Source organism: Capra hircus, chromosome 26, assembly GCF_001704415.2.
Source record: "Capra hircus breed San Clemente chromosome 26, ASM170441v1, whole genome shotgun sequence".
Lineage (NCBI taxonomy): Eukaryota > Metazoa > Chordata > Mammalia > Artiodactyla > Bovidae > Capra > Capra hircus.
In genome coordinates, this window is record NC_030833.1 from 40,895,642 (window position 1) to 40,922,719 (window position 27,078).

Sequence of the window (27,078 nt, forward strand, 5' to 3'; positions counted from 1 at the left end):
AAAGGAGAAAAAACTGGGTATCTGTGGATTCATTTGAATAAGCATAGCATAGTCTGTAGAAAGACACACAAAAATATTGGTAAGAGTTAGGTGTCTTTGAAGGAAAGAGTGTACGATAAGGAGTTGGGAGAAAGAGGGAAACTTACTTTTTATTCGCTATTTTTATCTTTCAGATTTTGTGCCTATGTATGCTAGAATGGAGTATCTTCCCCGATTCTTCATTCTCGTATAATAGCATTTTATATCCACACTTTTTTGCATGTGGTTTGAAGTTTCTTCCTGTAGGTGAAGCAGACTATTCTGTATCATTGAGGTAAGGCTTGGTCCTGTGATCTGAATTAGCTGAAGGCATGTGAACCAGCAGAGGTTCAAATATTCTAGCGTGATCTCGTTTACCCTCTCGTGTTCTTGGGATCTGTCACATGAAGAACATAATCCTGAGGGCTGCTAGTTCCAGAATGAAGAGAAGGTATGGAGCAGACTGGGACCCAACTTACAGCTTTGAGCCAAGCTGTGTAAAATGGAGCCACACCAGCCAAACTGTGGACTTGTGAGCATAAAAAAATAAATGTTTGCTGTTGTAAGCTACTGGGTTGTTTATTGCACAGGATTGTTGTAGCAGTAGCTGAATAGGACAAATCCTATTGAAGCTCTCTTAACTGACCCTCGCTTAACCAGATTCCTGTATTAACCAATGCCGTTTTTTCTCCATGTAAACATATTAACTGATGCCCGTTGCCTCTTAAATATTCATAACTAGTAGGCTAATCTATTACAGTCACATCCTTCCACTCCTTTCAGTTGAGTCATATGCTTACTAAGAGTTAGACATCTGTTCTCAGTCTTATCTATTTGTTCTTTTTTTTTTAAGTTTTTTATTTTTTAAATTTTAAAATCTTTAATTCTTACATGCGTTCCCAAACATGAACCCCTCTCCCGCCTCCCTCCCCACAACATCTCTCTGGGTCATCCCCATGCACCACCCCCAAGCATGCTGCACCCTGCGTCAGACATAGACTGGCGATTCAATTCTTACATGATAATATACATGTTTCAATGCCATTCTCCCAAATCATCCCACCCTCTCCCTCTCCCTCTGAGTCTAAAAGTCCGTTATACACATCTGTGTCTTTTTTCCTGTCTTACATACAGGGTCGTCATTGCCATCTTCCTAAATTCCATATATATGTGTTAGTATACTGTATTGGTGTTTTTCTTTCTGGCTTACTTCACTCTGTATAATCGGCTCCAGTTTCATCCATCTCATCAGAACTGATTCAAATGAATTCTTTTTTACGGCTGAGTAATACTCCATTGTGTATATGTACCACAGCTTTCTTATCCATTCATCTGCTGATGGACATCTAGGCTGTTTCCATGTCCTGGCTATTATAAACAGTGCTGCGATGAACATTGGGGTACATGTGTCTCTTTCAATTCTGGTTTCCTCGGTGTGTATGCCCAGCAGTGGGATTGCTGAGTCATAAGGTAGTTCTATTTGCAATTTTTTAAGGAATCTCCACACTGTTCTCCATAGTGGCTGTACTAGTTTGCATTCCCACCAACAGTGTAGGAGGGTTCCCTTTTCTCCACACCCTCTCCAGCATTTATTGCTTGCAGATTTTTGGATCGCAGCCATTCTGACTGGTGTGAAGTGGTACCTCATTGTGGTTTTGATTTGCATTTCTCTAATAATGAGTGATGTTGAGCATCTTTTCATGTGTTTGTTAGCCATCCATATGTCTTCTTTGGAGAAATGTCTATTTAGTTCTTTGGCCCATTTTTTGATTGGGTCATTTATTTTTCTGGAATTGAGCTTCATAAGTTGCTTGTATATTTTTGAGATTAGTTGTTTGTCAGTTGCTTCATTTGCTATTATTTTCTCCCATTCAGAAGGCTGTCTTTTCACCTTGCTTATATTTTCCTTTGTTGTGCAGAAGCTTTTAATTTTAATTAGATCCAATTTGTTTATTTTTGCTTTTATTTCCAGAATTCTGGGAGGTGGATCATAGAGGATCCTGCTGTGATTTATGTCTGAGAGTGTTTTGCCTATGTTCTCCTCTAGGAGTTTTATAGTTTCTGATCTTACATTTAGATCTTTAATCTATTTTGAGCTTATTTTTGTGTGCGGTGTTAGAAAGTGATCTAGTTTCATTCTTTTACAAGTGGTTGACCAGTTTTCCCAGCACCACTTGTTAAAGAGATTGTCTTTACTCCATTGTATATTCTTGCCTCCTTTGTCAAAGATAAGGTGTCCATATGTGTGTGGATTTATCTCTGGGTTTTCTATTTGGTTCCATTGATCTATATGTCTGTCTTTGTGCCAGTACCATACTGTCTTGATGACTGTGGCTTTGTAGTAGAGCCTGAAGCCCGGCAAGTTGATTCCTCCAGTTCCATTCTTCTTTCTCAAGATTGCTTTGGCTATTCGAGGTTTTTTGTATTTCCATACAAATCTTGAAATTATTTGTTCTAGTTCTGTGAAAAATGTGGCTGGTAGCTTGATAGGGATTGCATTGAATTTGTAAATTGCTTTGGGTAGTATACTCATTTTCACTATATTGATTCTTCCGATCCATGAACATGGTATATTTCTCCATCTATTAGTGTCCTCTTTGATTTGTTTCATCAGTGTTTTATAGTTTTCTATATATAGGTCTTTAGTTTCTTTAGGTAGATATATTCCTAAGTATTTTATTCTTTTCGTTGCAATGGTGAATGGAATTGTTTCCTTAATTTCTTTTTCTACTTTCTCATTATTCGTGTATAGGAATGCAAGGGATTTCTGTGTGTTGATTTTATATCCTGCAACTTTACTATATTCATTGATGAGCTCTAGTAATTTCCTGGTGGAGTCTTTAGGGTTTTCCCTGTAGAGGATCATGTCATCTGCAAACAATGAGAGTTTTACTTCTTCTTTTCCAATTTAGATTCCTTTTATTTCTTTTTCTGCTCTGATTGCTGTGGCCAAAACTTCCAGAACTATGTTGAATAGTAGCGGTGAAAGTGGACACCCTTGTCTTGTTCCTGACTTTAGGGGAAATGCTTTCAATTTTTCACCATTGAGGATAATGTTTGCTGTGGGTTTGTCATATATAGCTTTTATTATGTTGAGGTATGTTCCTTCTATTCCTGCTTTCTGGAGAGTTTTTATCATAAATGGATGTTGAATTTTGTCAAAGGCCTTCTCTGCATCTATTGCGATAATCATATGGTTTTTATTTTTCAATTTGTTAATGTGGTGAATTACATTGATTGATTTGCGGATATTGAAGAATCCTTGCATCCCTGGGATAAAGCCCACTTGGTCATGGTGTATGATCTTTTTAATGTGTTGTTGGATTCTGATTGCTAGAATTTTGTTGAAGATTTTTGCATCTATGTTCATCAGTGATATTGGCCTGTAGTTTTCTTTTTTTGTGACATCTTTGTCAGGTTTTGGTATTAGGGTGATGGTAGAATTCAGCTGTGAAGCCGTCTGGACCTGGGCTTTTGTTTGCTGGAAGATTTCTGGTTACAGTTTCAGTTTCCGTGCTTGTGATGGGTCTGTTAAGATTTTCTATTTCTTCCTGGTTCAGTTTTGGAAAATTGTACTTTTCTAAGAATTTGTCCATTTCTTCCACGTTGTCCATTTTATTGGCATACAACTGCTGATAGTAGTCTCTTATGATCCTTTGTATTTCTGTGTTGTCTGTTGTGATCTCTCCATTTTCATTTCTAATTTTATTGATTTGATTTTTCTCTCTTTGCTTCTTGATGAGTCTGGCTAATGGTTTGTCAATTTTATTTATCCTTTCAAAGAACCAGCTTTTGGCTTTGTTGATTTTTGCTATGGTCTCTTTTGTTTCTTTTGCATTTATTTCTGCCCTAATTTTTAAGATTTCTTTCCTTCTACTAACTCTGGGGTTCTCCAATTCTTCCTTTTCTAGTTGCTTTAGTTGTAGAGTTAGGTTATTTATTTGACTTTTTTCTTGTTTCTTGAGGTATGCCTGTATTGCTATGAACTTTCCTCTTAGCACTGCTTTTATAGTGTCCCACAGGTTTTGGGTTGTTGTGTTTTCATTTTCATTAGTTTCTATGCATATTTTGATTTCTTTTTTCATTTCTTCTGTGATTTGTTGGTTATTCAGAAGTTATTGATAGTTTATAGTTATCAATGAGTTTTTATTAATTTAATTAAATGTGACTAAAATAGGATGTGGGCTTCCCAGGAAGCATTAGTGGTAAAGAACCTGTCTATCAATGCAGGAGATGTTAGAGACACAGGTTCAATTCCTGGGTTGGGAAGATCCCCTGGAGGAGGGCATGGCAACCCACTCCAGTATTCTTTCCCAGAGAATCCCCATGGATAGAGGAGCCTGGTAGGCTATGGTCCATAAGGTTGCAAAGAGTCAGACATGACCAAAGCAACTTAGTATGCATGCACACAAAATAGAACGCATTGCTTGTATGAAAACTACCATATAATCTTTGAACGAGCTCAATAAAAGTCACTAAAAACTGTGATAAAATTAGTTTAATCTTGGTAAATAAATACTATAAAGACATAAAAGATTTCCATTTAAACTTGCTTCCCAAATTTTAAAAAATTGTCATCCCTTTTAAAGACACTAAAACTAAAAATGATCAATTCTAGATTATTTATTGGAGAATAATTATAGGATATTCAGCATCCAAAGACCTTGACCCTGCATGCAAATATTTGTGAACTACTACACTTATCTGTTTTAAGTTAAACTGTTGAAAGTATGTATTGTGCATTATTTATTAAATTTATGATTCCTTGAGGCTTATAGACAGTTTTCCATTAATTACATCTTCGTGGAAATAAAGGTCTTTTCCAGGTTTGCACCTGGAATTCACTCCTGAAAGAGTTCATTCAGGAATATAGAGCTGACACTAAAGCTTCATGCTACTTTTGGAACTCTGTACTGAGTCCTAGACTCAGTGTCTGGCATCAGTTAGAGACTGAAATAAAGCATGACCTTAGAATTTCTAGTGCCTGTCTTCTGGTCCTCAGTTAGGCTTTCAGAAAGCTGCTTTAAATGTTAACGGTATTAATGCAATAGTATAAATTCTACTTTGATAATGAAGGCATAATGGTTGATCAGTTTAGTTTATCTTTAAAGCAAAACAAGAAAGAACGAGCTCTCAAATGCTATCACTTAAGACTACTGTCTATGAGTTCTAATACACTATTTTCAAAAAGCTTTGTTCAATTTAACCTTGTTTTAAAGACAGTAGTCTACAGTGAATACTTTTAACAACTAAAAATTCAGTTTATCCTAGTCATCCTCAATCTTGTCTCCACACCCCCCCCCCCCCACTCCAATCCCCCAGCTTGTAACAGTAAAACTCCTGGAATAGTTTGATTTGGTTAGTTTTCCATTCTGCTATTCTTTTCAAGCTTGATGTGGATCAGGCTTATTTCATGGCTTGTCTACTAGATGACCATTTGACTATTGCTCTACCTGTGATTTTGAGAAAGCCACAGATTACAGCCATCTGAAATATTTTCCCAAATGACCCCCCGACAAGATTTTTCTAGGCCAGCACTCCTATGCTTACATTCAATCATTTGAAAAGATGGGATGGGGAGTGGGTATTATTTGCATGAAGCCACTATATATATTTGAAATAAGAAAGACAAAGGCCTCTTTTAATTCTTCCCTGAAGTGTACAGTTAGCAGCAAAGAGTTTACTAGGGCTTCTTGGAGAAAAGCATGGACTTGGCTCTGACTGAAAGGAAGAGATTCTGAGAGTTCAGATGTGGACATTTGCTTGAGAAAGAGCAACAGAGTTGAAATAATTCCTAGCTGGGATGCCGTGATAAGAGAACACCTCAGCAAAAGCAACAAGGTGAAGGATGCCAGTGTACATCTCACTGCTACTTAAGTAGACTAGTATTTCCTCCCCAAAGCCTCTTATGGGCTTGGAAGCAACTCCTATCTGAAAAGGAGGTATACTGCAGTTAGGGATATGACTTCATCAAATCTATGATTTTGCTGTATACTCGTTGAGCAGCATCGAGGCCCCAGATGAAATCAAAGTGGTTCCAATCCGGCAACAGTTTGAAGTAACGCAGATTCCTGATTTGGGGGAGTATCCTGGCCACATCTCGGGGTGTGATGAGGATATCTTTTCCACCAGCCCAGATGGCAGTAGGTACTTTCATGGCAGCCAGGTCATATAGTGGAGGATGACTCTACGGAAGAGAGAGAAAGGACATTCATGAGAGGAAGCTCCTCAGAGCAACGACTGACTCCAAATAAGTAGAGAGACTGCTAGATGAGTATTTACGATGACCATAGGAAGACAGCACACAATGGTCCCTATATACAAGGAGTGTGAAGGAACAAGGCAAAATGGCTAAATAAATGTTTGTATACAAAGGAGGATATGTTAGATGCTATAAAACATTCCCCAAATATGATGGAAGTGAAGACAAAGAAGAAATTATTTTTAACTGAGGTTTCATATAAAGAGCAGTCATTTGAAGGGCTTCCCTGGTGGTTCAGATGGTAAAAAGGCTGCCTGCAATGCAGAAGACCTGGATTTGATCCATGGGTCAGGAAGATACCCTGGAGAAGAGCCTGGCTACCCACTGCAGTATTCTTGCCTGGAGAATCCCACGGACAGGGGAGACTAGTGGGCTACCATCCAAGGGGTTGCAAAGAGTTGGACACAACCGAGCAACTAACACTGTCATTTTCACTTGAGGAATGGTTGTATTTTAAAGATAAGGATGAAGGTGTGAGCACTTTCCAGCAGGCAGATAGAGCATGTGTGGCGTGGTCAGGAATGGCAAGCTGCCCAGTGCACCCAGAAAAAAACTATGTAAGGGAATACAGTAGGATATAAGACTGGAGACAGTCAAGGTCTAAATGTCAGGTTAAGGCAGTTGGGCATCCTTCAGAAGTTTTAGAGACAAGGCAGGGTCATTTCTCACAGCTCTGCCTAGTTTGTGGGATGACTTGAAGAAGAAATTTGTTGGGAATGGGTCCTGAAAAAAATCTAGGCAGGCAGTTTGGATTATCCTCAGAGCAGGGTAACTGAAGCTGTTGTTTAGTGGCTAAGTCATGTCTGATTCTGTGACGACATGGACTATAGCCCATCAGGCTCCTCTGTCCATGAAATTTCCCAGATGAGATTACTGGAGTGGGTTGCCATTTCCTTCTCTGGGGATCTTCCTGACAGGGATGAAATCCACGTCTCTGGAACTGGCAGTCCTATTCTCTGCCACTGAAGCACCAGCAAAGTGGAAGCTGTAGAGATGGCTAAATTATTCAAACACAAAGGGGAGAGATATGGGAAGAATTGTGGAGAATTCTGATAATTGAGAGTGGTGAGGGTTTGAGAGTAGCTAGTGAGAGGATAAAGAGAGCAATCAAAAAGGGAGGGGAAAAAAATCAGAATGTTACATTATGGAAATCCAAGTCTGGGTGGTAAGTTGCAAGGAGTCTATGGTAACTAATACTACAGGTGAGAACAGGCAATTATGTTTGGCAGTTAAAAGCCACAAATGATCCCATGGACTGGGGCCTGCCAGGCTCCTCGGTCCACGGGATTTTCCAGACAAGAATATTGGAATGAGTTGCCATTTCCTTCTCCAGGGGACCTTCCCCACCCAGGGGTCGAACCCAGGTGTCCCACATTGTAGGCAGACTCTTTATAGTCTGAGCCACCAGGGAAGGTACCTTAAATAGAACAGCTATAATAAAAAGATGAGGACTCAAACTACCTTTTTCAGTGTTCAAGAGTGAGTAGAGAAGTAGAGATACTTAAAATTTTTAGATATTAAAAAATGTTGATTGAAAACAGAATGATGGAAGCATGGATTGATAGAATTGAAGGCTTGAGGGAAGGGTTTCTGTTTGTTTTTTTGTATGAAACAGGAGTTCACTTAAGATAGTAAGAGAAGGCAGTAAGAATAAATGAGAAGAGATGGGGTCGAGGACACAAGACAGGATAACTTGGATAAGAGGACCATCATATTCTGAGAGTGAAAGGAAAGACAGAATCAAAAACACAGAGAGATTTTAAGGTAGATTAGAGGGAAGTTAAGAAATTTCATTCATACAACAAATGATTATCAAGGGACTAGTAAGGGCTAGCTACTCTACCAGCTGGGACAATACTGGGGAACAGAACAGAAGGAAATTCCTACCCTCATAAAGCTTATATAAGTTAACCTTTTTATTCTCAAGAAAACAGAATGGGCACAGAGGCTGTGTTGGGAACTTATGAAGAGGACACACTGTTGAGAACAGAATAAAAATTGACTTCCAGTGATACAAAATTGCAAGCAAATAAAATAGAATTGGCCTGGAGTAGGGCAGGACCAGCTAGCTTACTGTAAATTCTGAGAACATTTACACTCTCAGCGTTTGTCATCACATCAAACACTTCAATCTTAAATCTTTTGGGTCAGTTTTACCTCAATAAAGCTGAAAAAAGAGAACTTGATAATAATGGTTTTATGTGTATGTGATTTTTTGGTCTTATTTTCTTGTAAATATAAACAATATATAAAATTAACATGTTCATGAAAAACAATGAAAGAGAACAAAAGTGTGTGAAATCCAAAGAAAGAGAACAAGTGTGTGAAATCCAAAATAATAGCCTCCTTTTACTCCTTTGTATGCATCCACTTCACCTTTCCCTTCTTCCTTTTCTTGAGAGCTATCACTTTAACATGTGCTCTTTATTTTTTGGCCTTTTTCTAAGCATTTGCAAATATATGCATCTGTGAATTTATATTGTCGGAGGAACAAGCAAAATCTTTTGCAGGTAACAAAAATGTTCAATATCTTGCTTGTGATGTGGTTACATGAACGGATATATTTGTTGAAACACTAAGTTGAACATGCAAAATCAGTGACTTATACTGTATGTAAGTCACATCTTAATCATGCTAATTAAAAATAAAAATAATAATTAGACACCACTCTCATTGTCTTAGAAGCTAGTGGATTCATTTCCCTAACAATTCAATCTGTTACTGAGAAATTGAAGGCGTCCCTGGTGGCTCAGCAGTGAAGAATCCGCCTGCAATGCAGGAGACACGGGTTCGATCCCTGGGGGGAAAAGATCCTGGGAGAAGGAAATGGCAACCCACTCTGGTATTCTTGCTGGGAAATTCCATGGGCAGAGGAGCCCGGCAGGCTAATGTCCATGGCATTACAAAATAGTTGGACATGGCTTATCAACTAAACAACAACTAAGAAATTGACTGGTTTGATTGACTCATTTGATGTCCAGAAGCAATTTAATTGACCTATGTTTGCACTGATAGCTTTAGGTATGCCAGTTTGGGAAAATAAAGGAAAATTTTAATCTAACGTTTTTAATTCATACTGAGAAGCCCAGCTGCTGACTTAGAAAAAAACAGGAAGGTGGCAACAGTGTTGATTAAAAGCATAGGATGGCTAAATGAATATATAAATTTTAGTATGTAAAGTTAGAGGGAAAAAGATGCCTTAAGACTCAGCTCTTCACAGGTGGATAATTCTCTTAACTCCTATGTGCAATTTTATTTTTTTGTTGGTATCAAGAAGTATGTATTCATTTACTATATAAATTTTTATCACACAATTTAAATTATTATGCAGCTATTAAAATTATATTAAAAATCTCTTGCAACATTAGTTATGTTTTGCTATGACTATAAGTAAAAAACAAATTAAAAGTTGTGGAAAAGTAGTGATGTTGAGATTGGAAGAAATGTAACAAAATATTGATCATCTAGTTATCTCTGGGTGGAGGGATTATAAATGATTTAACTTCCTTAGTATATACTTCTTTTATTTTTAGATTTTTTGAAATAAATAAATATTTAAAATGCACTTTGAAAAATCTCTGTCTACCAGCGTGAATGTGACCAAGTGCCAGCTAGGATTCTTTTTACTGTCAAATAATGTATCATTATAATTTTTCAAAGCCAACCTTCTAGGGTTGCTCTGAGTAACTCACCTGATTGTAGTGACGCATGTTTTCAGCTTCACTCCCCCAGTCATAAGCTCTGAATTCATCAGAATGGTAAAGCTGGAGTGAAATGTTTTATAGAAAAGCAGTATTCAGAATAAGCATTATGACTGTTAATAGCAAATCTTAGAAAAGTATACTGTATGCTGGGAAGAAAATGAGGCTTCTGCATCACTAGAGGATATAGATAAATTTTACCAGTGTGCAAAACAAGATCAAGAGAAAGGGAGGCAATGAATTCCTTGGTTTGAAGGAAAAGCTAGTGAGAACCCAAGACTCACTGTGGGAAATCAAATGTCAGGTATTTCTCTCTCTGGGAAGGCTCAGTTCTTCTGAGGTTCTCCCAGTTAATGTTCAGTTTCAGCTCAGAGCCTACTTTACAAGCTCATATTTAAAATGGGATTCATTTATGTGACCGACTTGGTCTGCACATACCTTGTTCTTTCTCTTAAAATCCAGGGAAATGCAACTATAAAGATGGAGAAAAAGGTAAAATGGAAGCTAGCTGCTAAGCTTCTTAGAACAGACATGCTAACTCTGTCATTTCAAATATAAAGAAAATAAGGGGAATGGTTTTCCATGACAAAGACACTACCTGTTTTATATGCAGGATGTTCTGTATTGATGATCCAGTGGGAGCATGGGACATATACACATCCATTCGGCTCTGAAGATAAAACAAAACAAAACAAAACATATTAAAGCAATTATCACCCAAAGGAAAAACTGTGCCTTTAAGAAGCAGAGAATAATTATGCTAAGAATGAATAAACAAATATTGCAGTACAATGGCAAGGCAGAATCCATTCCATTCCATTCTATTCCATGCTGTCTTATATGTTTCAAGTGGTGCATTTGAGGCTAAAGTGACCCAACAAGAGAGGGCACAAAGAATAAGTTTAAAGTCTCTTTCCTAGGATTTTATTTTATTTTTTAATGCATTGTATTATAAAATCAAGGTGACTATAGCAAGGGGTGGCTAATAGCAAACATGTGAAACTGCTACCTATTCTTGCACAACTGTTATATTAAATTTGACCAGAGATGAAAGGATGAAGCTGCCTATTCTCTTCTTCAGTCTTCACACTGAATATCTAATCTTCTACGCAGAGAAAATCTCTGCCTTTAAAATGAGTTCAGAGTACCGCATTAGTTTATGTAATATGATAGATACATCAAAATGAAACAAAGGGAACTTCCCTGGTGGCTAAGTGGTAAAGACCCACCTGCCAATGCAGAAGACACAGGTTGGATCCCTGATCTGGGAAGATTCCACATGTCGTGGAGCAACTAAGCCCATGGGCCACAACTATTGAGCCTGTGCTCCAGAGCCCAGGAACCACACTACTAAAGCAAGCGTGCTTGGAACCCGTTCTCCAGAACCAGAGAGGCCACTGCAATGAGAAGCCCATGCACTTCAACTAGAGAGTGGCCCCCACTCCCTGCAACCAGAAAAAGCCTGCACAGCAACAAAGACCCAGCACAGCCAAAAATAAATGAATCAAATAAAAAACAAAAAGAAGAACCAAAGGAAAGCTGGAATTTCTAAAAGCATCAAATGGCCCTAGAATCTTTATACATACCATATTCATGTTCTTCTTGTTGAATCCCGCCCATAAGGACAGAAATTCACTACACATCACCCACAATATTTTATTGTTGCAGATTTTGATAGAAGGTGACTTCCCTATACTTTCTTCTAAAAAGAAGCCTTTGGTACCAAACAACTTCTGTAAAAAATAAAAAATAATTATTCTTTCAAGAATCATTTGCAGATTTCCTGACATTCCCTTCACCCCTGGAATGAGAAGTCTTATATTCATATTTATATTTGTATATTTTTTCCCATTTTGCTCAAGGAGACCAAGTTATTTTGGAAAAGTAGCTATTTATAAATCTGTCTTTACCTAGGGAATATCATCAAACATAATTTACAAGGAGATGGTAGCAATGATCTTCAGCCCCAAATTAGCTAATTTATCCATTGTGAAAGCTCCCCTGAAATAGATCCAATCAGTGATTGCCTATATTTCTCATTAACTGGCAAGAGAAGTAGAACAGTTTCTCCTTTAAGGTCAAACATTGCCTTGAATAGGAAAGAAAAGCAGGGTTTTACCTATGTACACATCACCTTTCTGGTAGTGTACCAGAGTGCTTGACTTTCATGCTGAAAAGTAGAGGATGGTGTACTGAAGGGAACGTGCCATTGGATAGAAGAAAATGATGTCATGGGCAACAGCATGATTAAAACTTCTAGAGTTTATAAAAGTGAGCTTGAGTGGGGATCTCTGATGAAACGACTGGAGCTTCTAGGGGTAACAGATATTATGGAGGGGTAGAAGTAGAGAATGGGATTTAAAGTGGCAGAAAGTTTGACAATAGGGAATTAGAAACTGAGATAAATCCGGGAAAATACCTACCTCAGATCTGACCTATGTAGGCAAAGCAATACATATGCAAAACAGGTATACTTAGTGATAGATGTGTCTATCTCTGGATTTACTTTAACTAGTTTGCCTGCTTGAAGAAGGCAATGGCACCCCACTCCAGTACTCTTGCCTGGAAAATCCCATGGACGGAGGAGTCTGGTAGGCTGCAGTCCATTGGGTCACTAAGAGTCGGGCACGACTGAGCGACTTCATTTTCACTTTTCACTTTCATGCATTGGAGAGGGAAGTGACAACCCACTCCAGCGTTCTTGCCTGGAGAATCTCAGGGATGGGGGAGCCTGGTGGGCTGCCGTCTATGGCGTCACACAGAGTCAGACATGACTGAAGCGATTTAGCAGCAGCAGTTTACCTGCTTAACTCTGACCCAATGTAGAAAATATCCCAAATTAATTGATGCCAACACATTTTGAAATAGAACTACCAATCACACAAAAGGGAAGTTACATTGTGGTTTAGTCACTAAGTCGTGTCCGACTGTTGCAACCCCATGGACTGTAGCCCGCCAGGCTCCTCTGTCCATGGGATTTTCCAGGCAAGAATACTGGAGTGGATTGCCATTTCCTTCTCCAGGGGATTTTCCTGACCCAGGAATCTAACCCAGGTCTCCTGCATTGCAGGCAGATTCTTTACCAGCTGAGCTATGAGGGAAGCGTTGTACTCAGTCATTCAATTGTGTCCCACTCTTTGCAAATCCATAGACTGTAGTTCTCCAGGCTCCCCTGTCCATGGAATTGTCCCAGCAAGAATACTGGAGTGAACTGCCATTTCCTCCTCCAGGGGATCTTCCTGACCCAGGGATTGAACCCATATCTCTTGCATCTCCTGCACTGGCAGGTGGATTCTTTATCGCTGAGCCACCTGGGAATCCCTAAGTTTAAAGTTGCTGTTGTTCAGTTGCTCAGTCATGTCTGACTCTTTGGGACCCCATGGATTGCAGCACATGAGGCCTCCCTATCCTTCACCATCTCCTGAAGTTTGCTCAAATTCATGTCCATTGCCTCGGTTCATGTCCATTCAGCCATTTCATTCTCTGACACCCTCTTCTCCTGCTCTCAATCTTTCCCAGTATCAGGGACTTCTCCAATTAGTTGACTGTTCACATCAGATGACCAGAATACTGGAGCTTCAGCTTTAGCATGAGTACTTCCAACAAATATTCAGGGTTGATTTCCCTTAAGATTGACTGGTTTGATCTCCTTGGTGTCCAAGGAACTTTCAGGAGTCTTCTCCAGCACCACAGTTTGAAGGTATCAATTCTTTGGCACTCTGACTTTTTCACAGTTCAGCTCTCACAACTGTACATAACCATTGGGAAGACCATAGCCTTGACTATACGGATCTTTGTTGGAAAAGTGATATCTCTGTTTTTCAACACGTGTCTAGGTTTGTCACAACTTTCCTGCCAAGAAGCAATCACCTTCTGATTTCATAGCTGCAGTCACCATCTGTAGTGATTTTAGAGCCCAAGAGAAGGAAAGCTGTCACTGCTTCCACCTTCTCCCCCTTCTATTTGCCATGAAATGATGGGACTGGATGCCATGATCTTAGGTTTTTTAATACTAGTTTCAAGCCATCTCTTTCACTCTCCTCCTTCACTCTCATCAAGAGGCTCTTTAGTTCCTCTTCACTTTCTGCTATTAGAGTGGCAGTATTTGCGTAACTGAGGTTGTTGATGTTTTTCCTATATATCTTGATTCTAGCTTGTAGCTTATCCAGCCCGGCATCTCTTATGATGTGCTAGTGTATAGGTTAAACAGAGTGGCAACAGACAGCCTTGTCATACTGCTTTCTCAGTCTTGAATCAATCAGCTGTTCTATACAGGGTTCCAACTCTTGCTTCTCAACCCACAGACAGGTCTGGTATTCCCGTCTCTTTAAGAGCTTTCCACAGTTTGTCATGATCACACAGTCAAAGGCTTTAGCATAGTTGATGAAACAGAGGTAGACGTTTTTTTCTGGAATTCCCTTGCTTTCTCTATGATCCTGCAAATGCTGGCCATTTGATTTCTGGTTCCTTTTCTTTTCTAAACCCAGCTTGGACATTTGGAAGTTCTTGGTTCACATAATGCTGAAGCCTAGCATGCAATATTTTAAGCATGAGCTTACTAGCATGGGAAATAGGCACAACTGTCCAATGGTTAGCACATTCTTTAGTGCTACTCTTCTTGGGGATTGAAAGGAGGACTGACCATTTCCAGTCCTGTGGCCACTGCTGGGTCATCCAGCTTTGCTGACATATTGAATGCAACACCTTGATGGCATTATCCTTTAAGGATTTGAATAGTTCTATCAGAATTCCATTGCATCCATTAGCTTTATTAACATCAGTGGTTCCTAAGGTCCACTTAACTTGGCACTCCAGAATGTCAGGCTCTGGGTGAATGACCACATCATTGTACTAACCCAGTTCACTAAGATCTTGGTTGTACAGTTCCTCCATGTTTTCCTTCTATCTCTTCTTAGTCTCTTCAATGTCTGCTAGGTCTCTGCCGCTTCTGTCCTTTATTGCACCCATCTTTGGGTGAAATGTTCCCTTGATATCTCCAATTTCCTGAAGCGATCTCTAGTCTTTCCCCACAAAATATGATCCATTGGAGGAGGGAATGGCAAATCACTCCAGTATACCTGCAGTGAGAACCTCATGAACTGTATAAAAGAACAAAAAGATATGACACCGAAAACACTATTGCATAGGAACCTGGAGTGTTAGATCAATGAATTAAGGAAAACTGGACGTGGTCAAGCAGGAGATGGTAAGAACAAACATCGACATCTTAAGAATCAGTGAACTAAAATGAACGGGAATGGGTGAATTTAATTCAAATGACCATGACATCTACTATTGTGGGCAAGAATCCACAGAAGAAATGGAGTAGTCCTCATAATCAACAAGAGTCCAAAATGCAGTACTCGGGTGCAACCACAAAAGTGGCAGAATGATCTCGGTTCATTTCCAAGGCAAACCATCCAACGTCACAGTAACTCAAATCTATGCCTCTACCACCTGAAGTCAGTAGAGAAGCTGATCAGCTGAAGCTGAAGACCCAGAAGACCTCCTAGAACTAAGTTTATCAAACAATACCAAAAACCTACTATCAAATCAATCATTAGGGCTCATGAAAGTTCTTCCTTGTGTTAACTCACAAATCCTTTTTTCCCCATTCCTACCTCTTCACCACAAACCAAGATCTCATCTTAAAAGTGAATTATTGATATCCTGACTTGTTTCTTTGATCTCATTTTGGCCACAACTCATTTTATCCTTCAATTCACATTTAAGGGGCAATCTTGATAAAATACTAGTCAATGAGCTTTTTAGAGAAACAAAAAGCAAACAGAGAAAAACTTTTAATGGATAAAATCTTAAATTCACAATTGACCACCAAACCAGCTTTCCAACCACTGGAAAATAACCAATAAATAGTTGAATGAATTATTCAGCTGTAAAACATTTAGGCTTTGGCATTTTAGCTTTAGTAAATTGAAGCAAGCTCCCATATGGAAAGGGGTATATTATTCCAGCTTATCTAATATCAAAGTCAAGGACATCAGTGATCAAATTGAAAAATGTCTACCATTTGAGCAGTGTAAATTCATTGACATGCCCAGTGGAACAAGAACAGAACAAGGAAACTGCCATAGTAGTCAGCTCAGCTAGAAATTCTGACTTATACTCAGGTCTGTTAATAACTGAGTATAGTGAGTTATATATGAGAGCTGTAGACACTGTGACACACACACACACACACACACACACACACACACACACAGCACCTGACCCCAGAGTCTGGTATCTACAGATTTCAAAATGTCCTACTTTTGTTCCATAGTAGATTTTCAAATAATAAGGGTCTATCATCCAAAAGGAGATCCTCATATACACTGTGGCAAAGGAAGAACTTACCTTGATTGCAGAACTTGGAAGTTGGAAAAATCTGGTAAAAATGCCTGTGGGATATTTGAAGGAGACCACAGGACCCAAGGCAAAATTCATTTTGATTCTTTGTGCCAGTTCAGGCATGGTGGCAAAGGCTACAAACCCTAAGAGAATGGGAGATAAGATAATCTCATAAAAATTAGGGGTAGTGATGTAATGTTTCTACTAACAAAAGTGAAGCTCTCCTTTTTCATTTTATTCTTCTACTGCAGCAATCATGGGGGATGAATTGGGCAACTCTTCTGAGTTATTTGGCAAAGTTAATCTATTTTCAGCCCTGTCTACTCTCAAATCTCCATTTCTTTCTTATTCTGGACAATTTAACTTGGTTGGGGAAAGTTAGGAATAAATTGCTGAAGCAACTCCTGCCAAGTAAACTGAGGATGCCCTCAACCCTCACCAAGCGGGGGCTAGGTGCTGGTAGTATTGTCATTCTACCCCAACTCTGAGATGACAGAGTGAGTCACGGAACCTCTGGAAATAAATGGTCAGTTTGTAGGAGGTGAATCAATCAGCTCTATGCATCACCATCTAGCTATTCTGGAGGAGGAAATGGCAACCCACTCCAGTATACTTCCTGGGAAAATCTCATGGACAGAGGAGCCTGGCAGGCTACAGTCTGTGGGGTTACAAAGAGTTGGACATGACTGAGCACACACACACGTGCACACACACACACACACACACACACACACACACGGAGTTATTTCACAGTTTTTCTTTTTCACAGTGGGATGAGATTGCATTGCTCCCAGTTCTTCATTGGATGCTTATGAAACCTCCAGAATCTTCTCTGCTTCCAAAAGGTCCACCATGGTCCCAGTAAGGACCAAATGTCTCCATTTATAAAGCAATAACACTGCATTTGTATCTAGCAATATGAGGGTGAAAGTGGTGGGGCTCAGCCCCACACAGGAAAGTCTATGTGGAGGATCTCTTTGTTTTGGTTCCCTGTTGTGCTTTCCTGGGCCCCCCTCCATTGTGTGTGTGTGTGTGTGTGTGTGTGTGTGTGTGTGTATGCGTGTGTGTGTGTGTGTGCATGCGTGCACGAAGCCATAGCAGAAGGTTTTTTTTTTTTTTTTTTTTCTGAATTTCTTGTTGAAATATTGAAACTGTCTTAACCAGAAAAGGAGCTGGCTGGGCACTGATACAAAAACTGAAACAGGCATAATAGCTCCCCCTAGAAGATGTCTAGCAGCAGCAGCAGCAGCAGCAGCAGCAGATGTCTAGAAATGTGCAGAGGTGAGTTTTTGATGGTCATACTGGCTGAAGAGTCCTACTCCACGTGGTATTTAATGGGCCGGTCCTGACTTGTTAAAAGTCCTATGAAGAATTGGTCCTTCCCACATAACAGAAATTTCTCTACTCAAGATGCAAATCATGCTCACTGAAAAATGTCATGCTTGAAATGCAACCCAGAAACCTGATAAAGTTGACTATTTTCCCTGCCAATCAGGTAATGAGGGCATATCTAAGTCTTATCTACTTTTCTAGTCACACTCAAATCTTCTTTCTCCATACAATCTCTCCACAGCACCCAAGAACCCCATCAGTGAAGTCAAGATTACCTGGTGTGAATTTTGGGTGCCATCTCTAATGTGTTAAGAGACCTTGAAGGGGCCAATCAATTTCTTTGAACTTCTGTTTTCTTTTTCTATGAGATGGGAATAATAGTGGTAGGCTTGTTCTAAAGCTTAGAGAGGGATATTGTAGCAAAGGTCCTGAATGAAAAGCCCTAAACATAGAAAATGCTCCTAAGTGTTAGCAGTTACGGTATGATTATTTTCCTGTTAGTGGCAGGTTTTTTTTGGGTGGGGGGGATAGGTCCTCTTACTATTAGTTCTTTGATATTCCTTTGGTATATTCTCTCTAATGCTCATATGCTGCAAGCTAAGTTGCTTCAGTTGTGTCTGATTCTTTGCAACCCTATGGACAATAGCCGGCCAGGATCCTCTGTCCATGGGTCTCCTGGCAGGACTATTGGAGTGGGTTGCAATGCCCTATCTCCAGGGGATCTTTCTGATCCAGAGATCAAACCCAGGTCTCTTATGTTTCCTGCATTGGCAGGTAGGTTCTTTACCACTAGTGCCACCTGGGAAACAATGCTCACAGCCTTACAGACTCTCCTAAATTTGTAAGCTGCCTATCAGTATAAATAGGCTTCCCCTGTGGCTCAGCTGGTGAAGAATTCGTCTGCAATGTGGAAGACCTGGGTTCGATCCCTGGGCTGGGAAGATACCCTGGAGAAGGGAAAGGCTACCCACTCCAGTATTCTGGCCTGGAGAACTCCATGGACTGTATAGTCCGTGGGGTCACAGAGTCAGACATGACTGAGCAAATTTGATTTTCACTTTATCAGTATAAAACACTGGTAAATACATGTTTGTTCCTGATTATAATAGTGGTAATGTAGGATTATTTATTCGGAGAAACCAATGGCAACCCACTCCAGTACTCTTGCCTGGAAAATCCCATGGGCGGAGGAGCCTGGTAGGCTGGAGGCCATGGGGTTGCTAAGAGTCAGACACGACTGAGCGACTTCACTTTCACTTTTCACTTTCATACATTGGAGAAGGAAATGGCAACCCACTCCAGTGTTCTTGCCTGGAGAATCCCAGGGATGGGGGAGCCTGGTGGGCTGCCATCTATGGGGTCGCACAGAGTCGGACACGACTGAAGCGACTTAGCAGCAGCAGCAGCAGGATTATTTATTATCTCTCACACAGTTTCACCCAAACTAAGAGTGCATTTTCATTTAACCCAGTCTCTTAAAATTAGAAATTTTAGTGGAAGATTGAGAACAAATTCATATTTTTAGTAGTATAGGGTTTTAAAATTTTTATTTGGAGCTAGATTATTGATTTCCTTTTTGAAAAATCTGGGAAACCATTAAGGAGTGTACATTCAAAGTACATTTTTTGGACTTTTAAAAAAACTTTTTATACAGTGCTTACAGTTAATTGTGTGCCAAGTCACTTTAGTCATGTCCGACTCTTTGTGACCATAGGGACTGTAGCCCTCCAGGCTCTTCTGTTCATGGGATTCTCCAGGCAAGAATACTGGAGTGGGTTGCCATTTCCTCCTCCAGGGCCTCTTTCTGAGCTAGGGATCAAACCCAGGCCTCTTATGTCTCCTGCATTGGCAGGCGGGTTCTTTACCACTTGCGCCACCCATGAATCATACACTAAATGTATAGGCCCGATTTACTTATTATAGTAAGTTTTTGCATTCTGATTCACAAAGAAAACATTACTATATCTTTTAAAATTTGTTCAAATATGAATATAAGCTCTCTTTTTTATTTTTTAATATCCCATGTGGGTTGTGAGGAAGGTATGATTGATGTATATTTACCATTCTTCAAGGATATTTCATGCCATTTGGCTTTACTTTTTCAGCCTGGAGGAGATCTAGAGACTCAGTCTTCAGAAATATTTCTTTGGAATTCCTGGCAAATTACATCACCATTACAAATGTGCTGCAGTGACCGGAAATGGATGAAGGATTCTTCCTACAAACTCACAGTCTCTGGAATTCAGGTTTACAGCCACTAGAGTTACATTCCCATCACAGGACATATAATTAGGGACACTGTAAATGTAAAACAGTGACTCTGTTCCTGATTCAAAGGTGAACTCTTACGTGGCTCTGACCCTTGCAAAAATGTTGACCCTTGTAAACATACCTATTGTAGTACCAAGCGAATATCCAATGAAATACAACTTCTGCTGACCAGTTTTATTTACAATGAAGTCTATTATCCCAGGGAGATCATATTTGGCCATTTCATGAAAGCTGAAGAATAAAACAGGACCTTATAAATATTTGCAGCTAAGTTCAAAACAGAGCACTTGCTCATTTATTTTTTATACACAGAATTTTGTGCTGTCCGCTTACCTGGTTTGTGTTTCATTATTTATCCAGTTACATGTAGGCTATTGTGGTTTTTGTTTGCTACACTTATATGTGTTACTTTCTAGTAGCAGGAATGATTTCAAGGCTTGTGTATACTACATTTTCTGAAATTCAGTCTTGTCATTCTTCCTCTTCACTCCCTTCTCTTGCATTTCTTTTGCTGCCCTTTACTTAACCTGGTTTGCACGCCTCTCTTTCCGTCTCTCCCAGGGAACTTCAAGATGCTTAGGGCCATTTAACACCCAGATTTCAAAATTTCTCAGTTGTAAATCATGATTGTATCTTGTACTAGCTGAGTAGCTTTCCGTAATTTACTTAAATGCTCTGACCTTAAGTCTCATCATCTGTAAAATAAGCATGACATGCTATATGGCAGGGGAGCTATGGGGGCTGGATAGTATTAAAGGAATGACTCCAGCAGAAATTAGACATTCAATCGGATGTTGCTATTATTGTTTCCGTCCATATATGGTTATATTCAATATATACCAAAATCTTATAGTACTGGTTCAGTCAACATTAATACAAATGTTGAGAGAACAAAAAATGCCTATATAATATATGGTTGAGTTAGGTACTTTACAAACTAAGGACCTGCTTATTAAAAGAACATAAGAGGAAATATAGATTGGTACTTTCCAGTATAAAGGGAATCATTGTGATGCCTTACAGTAAACAAGCTACAAGTTCCCAGCCAAGGACCAGCTGCATGAAGTACTTCCTGATGCTTGCCCTTGGGCAAACGCTCTAATCCTAACAATCTGGCCTATTCTTCCTTTCCTTCCAACTTGTCAGTAGGTACAGAAATAAGGTATGGAATATTTCATTAATATGGTTCTGTTCTAGCAGCAGGCTTCAAACAACCAGGAAGTTTAAGCCTGAGAAAGAATGCTCACTGCAGGCATCAGCTTGTTCTCTGATGACAGCAGAAAACGCCTTCATTAAAGCAAGCAGTCAGCATGTCAAAAGATTCTTTCCTATTGCCTATTAACAAGGTTGTAACGATCTCATATTAGAGTTTTCCTGAAAATGGTATTCTATACATTCTCAACCATAGTTCCTGTAGGTAAAATATAGTACTGATATACATCATCTTTGCAAAACTAATTGACAGTCCAAGAGAAAAAAAATTGTAATAACATCACTAGGATAAAAATATAAGCTTCGTGAAGGTGGAGGCCTGTTTACTCTTGAACGCTCAGGGACTAGAACAGTACACAGAATAGGCACTCAATAAATATTGGCTGAATGAGTGCATACGTTGTCCCAGAAATTTTCTAAGCTGTCGTTTGAGACATACTTTGTATTGGATAGGAACATATGTTAAAATGACCTTGTTGAAATGATAATTAACTTATCTGAGAATCAGTGTGAATCAGCTTCCTGCTGTTTCTTTCCTTTGAGCTCTTAGTAGAGACTGCAAGGAGCTGTGTGACTCCAAGTATCCTACATTATTATTAATACCATCCACACTATTATATTTAAAGGACTTGTCTCAAATTGTGTTCATGGTCTTTCTTAGATACAGTTTACCTAAAGGCCCAGAATTTCTCTTCGTTCACTGAGAGTGTCTTGTGTCTTCTTGACCAAGTGTTCCCCCGGCTGTTTCCCATCCATACATCATAACCAGCATCAGCTAGAAGGAATCCAAGGCTGCCATTGGCAAAATTCTCAAGCCAGGAGGCATTGTCTGAAAACAGGGCATGCTGCAGATATACAACTGGTCGGGCACCTAGACGGAGGCAAAAAGGCAGAGAGAGAAATTTATAACAACTAAAGCATCTCAGAAACATAAGAATAATACACACACACACACACACCACTGGAAAAACCCAAAACCAAAAAGAGACATATAATAAATATATTTTAATTTCCAATCTTGCCCAAATTCTATCCTCCCTTCTTAAGCAGTCTTTCCTATACATGTTTCTCCTTTTATACTTCATAGTGGCTCCCCACAACTCCTCATCATGCTTGGTGTTGCAAGAGTTAGCAAAAACAAAAATAAAGATAAACAAAAAGACCCAAGATGCCCCGTTAAATTTACATTTCATATTAACAATGAACTCGCTTTTTAATATATCATAAAATGAGGCATATGAAAAACTCATCTGCTCTTTATCTGAAATTCAACTTTAACTGGGCATCTCATATTTTATATAGTAATCCTACCCATGTCACACTCCCATTTTTCATTTTGAAACCCTTGAATTCTTTTTTTTTTTTTTTTTGACATATAGTTTATTTACAGTGTTAGTTTCTGGTATATAGCAAAATGATTCAGCTTTATATATATATATTTATATAGTTTCTCATATTCTTTTTTTTTAATTAATTAATTAATTAATTTAAAAATTTTTTTTATTTTTATTTTTTTTTAAATTTTAAAATCTTTAATTCTTACATGCGTTCCCAAACATGAACCCCCCTCTCACCTCCCTCCCCATAACATCTCTCTGGGTCATCCCCATGCACCAGCTCCAAGCATGCTGTATCCTGCATCAGACATAGACTGGCGATTCAATTCTTACATGATAGTATACATGTTAGAATGTCATTCTCCCAAGTCATCCCACCCTCTCCCTCTCCCTCTGAGTCCAAAAGTCCATTATACACATCTGAAACCCTTGAATTCTTAAGCAACATGATTTTAGCTGCCTCTGAATGTGGATGGGAGATGAGATAAGGCAGAGCGATCACAGTAAGTGATTTGGTAAATAAAGACCACTGAGCCTTTGCAGAGACTTTGCTTACTCTTCTCTCTCCCTTCTCAGAAGATCTGTGGTTACATTTCCCTCATCGTTCAAAAGGATACATAGCAGCACTGTTTGCAATAGCCAGGACATGGAAGGAGCCTAAATGTTCGTCAGTAGAAGAATGGATAAAGAAGATGTGGTATGTGTATACAACGGAATATATCTCAGCCATGAAAAGAAATGAAATTGGGTCATTTGTAGAGATGTGGATGGACCTACAGAGCGGCATATAGAGTGAAGTAAGTCAGAAAAAGAAAAACAAATACCATGTATTAGCACATATATATGGAATCTAGATAAATGGTATAGATGATCTTATTTACAAAGCAGAAACAGAGACACAGATGTAGAGAACAAATACATGGATTTCTAGGGAGAAAGGGGGTTTTGTGGGAGAAATTGGGAGACTGGGATTAACGTGTATACACAATCTCTTTCCAACAGGAAATCCGCTAGATCAGTCTTGCCCTTTGTATTTTTCAGTTCTTGCCTGCCTCCAGAGAACTGGAATACAATGAGACTTCCTGTTAACTATATAAAAACTAATCCAAAATTCAAACCAATGTTGATAAATCAGTCACTATCTTAATGAACAGCAAGTACTAAATTTTAGTCATGTGCAATTCTCCTTCTCAAGATAGACATGTTTGGTACCTGTGATCTTAGTGTCTTTTCGCCCGTGGGGAATCCGATTGACGCTGAGTATGTACCCGTCTTGAGTGGTTACTTCATACTCCTCACTGGGGTAGCCATTATAGGTGATGATTTCACTCTGCTCAGTAAAAATAGAAGCATTAGCTACACATTTTCTCTAAAGGTTATCAAAAGGAGCTAGAACAAAGCAGCTAGTGTGTGCTTATTAGGGTAAATTATTTGAAATCTGCAGCTCCAGGTAACAGTGAGATTAATTTGCTACATAAAGTCATGATTAAAAACATAAGTGGACTATTAGAAAACATCTGCTAGTGGTAAATGTTTTGGGGGAGTTGGAGATAATATCTATCTTTGACTCATTCTTCTGACAAAACTATATTCTCAAGTCAGTTGTCTTTTTTAAAGTGCATATAGACATATTTTAATTGAAATGTAATTTACAAATTTGTATTAGTTTCTGGTGTATAGCAAACTAATTCAGTTTTATACACATACACACAATATATATGTATTATATATATTCTTTTTCATATTCTTTTCCATCATGGTTTATTTATAAGATATTGAATATAGTTCCCTGTGCTAGACAGGAGACGAAAGGACCTTGTTGTTTATGCATTCTATACATAATAGTTTGCACTTGCTAATCCCAAACCCTCCCCTGTCCCCTCCCTTTGTAACCACAAGTCTGCTCTCTGTGAGTCTGCTCCTGTTTCATAGATAAGTTCATGTGTATCATATTTTAGATTGCATATGTCAGTGGCTTCATATGCTATTTGTCTTTCTCTTTCTGACTTACATGGTATAATCATCTCTATCTAGGTCCATCAATATAACTGCAAATGGCATTATTCTTTTTACGGCTGAGTAAAGTTCCATTGTGTATACATAAAACGTAGGTATTACATCTGTTTAAAGTTTTAATTTTATACTGGGGTATAGTTGATTAACAATGTTGTTTTAGTTTCAGGGGTACAGCAAAGTGACTCTCTCTCACACACATACACACACACACACACACACATATATGAAATAATTGACATTTATGTATATAAATGTCAACTGCGAGACTGCTCTTGGTTCAAAGGTACTAAAACCACAGTCCAGTAGAGAGCAGTCACATATATCATCCAGAGGGCTTAAAATCTGTGTATGCTCAGCTGCCAGCCATGTCTAACTCTTCGAGACCCCATGGACTGTAGCCCGCCAGGCTCCTCTGCCCACGGAGTTCTTCAGGCAAGGGTGCTGGAGTGGGCAGTCATTCTCTCCTCCAGGGCTCTTCCCCACCCAGGGATCCAACTCAGGTCTCCTACATTGCAGGCAGATTACTGTCTGAGCCACCAGCAAATCTCTAAAAATCACTTATGTTTAATCTATATCGGAGATTTTCTGCTAGAACAGGAACTTCAATAATCTTACAACCTATTAATTTGCTTTATTTGATGTTCTTTGGAATTCTCCATCACTTACAGTACTCATCCACACTTCAGGATTTGCTTCTTTTTCCAAATTGAAGAATCCAGCAGCATTTAAAGTTCCACAAATCAAATAGGCTGTTGTTAAAAACAGCCACATGGTGGGAATGCCTGATAGAAAACACTTAATAACCACAAATTGTTACATGTCAAAACTGATTAATGAAATGAAATAGTTCCCCAGTGAAAACTTGAATAACATCCTGAGAAAGCTGAGACAGTGTGGAAGGGAGTAAGTACAATGAGCTAACTCCAAACACTATTAATCTATTTTTTCACATAGAAATTGCCCTGACATAGTCCAGTTCCAGATATGAGATGAACTCGTATGAAGGTTTATTTTATCTCTTATTTTAATCCAAAATTTTCACTTAATTTAAATCTTTGCTGACCTGTGAGTTGCCAGGATATATAAAGATTCGGAGGACAAGTTTCCACACCACAGAGAAGCTAAAAGTGGAGTTATCCTTTAAGCTCCTCTAACATCCCACAAAACAAACAAGAGCAGTGAACAATGACACTTCAAACAAACAGGTTTATGGTAAGTTTCAAGTGATGAGACTATCTCTCTTGTGAACAACCACAGGCAAATTTTACGCATTTGAATGTGTAATGTCTCTTCCTTAGCACAGTTTAAAAGCATGCCTCCTCAAAGCAGTTTGGCCAACATCACAATGCTGAGTACTTATCAAAGCGGAGCTGCAGTTCAGTGGTCTGAGTTTGAAGTCCAGCCTCACCATGAACAAGATTTCTGACCTTGGGCAAGTTATTCAGTAGCTTTGTCTCTTGTTTTTCCTGCTGGTGATATTAGGATAATAAAACAACCTACCTTATAAGATTGTAGGGAGGATCAGTGACATATAACGCATTAATCTCAGGGTAAGCTCTTTCACTATTTTTTTTTTTTTTTAATCCAAGAATGAGCAAGAGAGTAACATCAGAGAACCTTTATGATAATAAATTAATGACAGACTTCTAGAGAAATTCAGAGTTTACTTTCGAAGTTCAGTAGCTTTCCATAAACTGGCTCTCTGGCTGCAGTTGATTTTATAGCTATAAATGTTATATAATTAAAACCATTTTTGAAATTAATACTAGCTAATGTGTATTGAGGGCTCAGCTTGTGCTAAGCCCTTTTCTAAATGTTTCATGTATGTTATTTAGATATTGAAGAAATGCCATTGAAATAGCTACTGTTATTATCCTCATTTTATCAAACAAATTAGCGAAAGCTTAGAGAGATTAAAGATCTGTCCCAGGTTATAGAGCCAAGAGGTGAGAGAACTAGGACAGGAACACAGGAAGCCTCAGTGCAGAGCCCTATACCTGGCTACCACTCCCAACCTGCCTCCCAGTTGCTCTAAGTCTTGATCTTACCTAGTTAAGAGAGCTTCCCCTGTTCCTGAGGACTCCTTATTGAAGAGGGACTTCTGAACTTTTGCTTGTGACAGTGAGATATGATTGCAGCCAGAAGCTAGAAAAATGAGAGACAGGAAGCCCTTGGAAATGAAGAAATCCTGGACAGTGGCACACACCCAAGGTTAACCAGTTTGACTGAATCCTCATTTACACTGAATGTCTGTCACCCTGGGGAGGGTTCAGCAACATTTTCAAAACAAGGCATCCAATGTGGAAGTGTGTACTCAGGATCCTAAGGCAAAATCAGAGTTAGCAGTTATCTGCCTTCTCAATACTAGAGTTCACTGTGAGGGTCAACCGAAGCAATGTTTGTGAAAGTACTGACAGCCACCAGGTAACAGGCAATGTGCAGGAAAGTGATTGATTGCAACAGTTGACAAGTTGAGGCCTTCCTGATTCACTTCTTTTTGTATTTAAAAAAAAATTTTTTTTAATTTTATTTTTTTATTTTTTAAATTTTAAAATCTTAAATTCTTACATGCATTCCC

The 27,078-nt window shown here is 39.0% G+C and overlaps 1 protein-coding gene across 6 annotated transcripts; it reads right to left on the bottom strand.

Annotated features, from left to right (window-relative positions):
* Nucleotides 4,627–26,710, bottom strand: LIPN (lipase family member N). Of its 6 annotated transcripts, none has more exons than XM_018041741.1 (11): nt 26,549–26,710; nt 25,909–25,966; nt 25,167–25,282; nt 23,697–23,814; nt 21,820–22,018; nt 20,057–20,166; nt 16,339–16,475; nt 11,568–11,714; nt 10,580–10,651; nt 9,973–10,044; nt 4,627–6,205 (listed from the first exon to the last, which is right to left on the bottom strand). In XM_018041741.1, the coding sequence occupies exons 3-11, from the start codon at nt 25,269–25,271 to the stop codon at nt 5,972–5,974; spliced, it is 1,194 nt and encodes a 397-aa protein (XP_017897230.1). In that variant the 5' UTR covers nt 25,272–25,282; nt 25,909–25,966; nt 26,549–26,710; the 3' UTR covers nt 4,627–5,971. The 6 variants fall into 6 exon arrangements, with proteins under 6 accessions (XP_017897230.1, XP_017897227.1, XP_017897229.1 ...); XM_018041738.1 differs by having other exon boundaries at nt 25,167–25,295; XM_018041740.1 differs by having other exon boundaries at nt 25,909–25,969.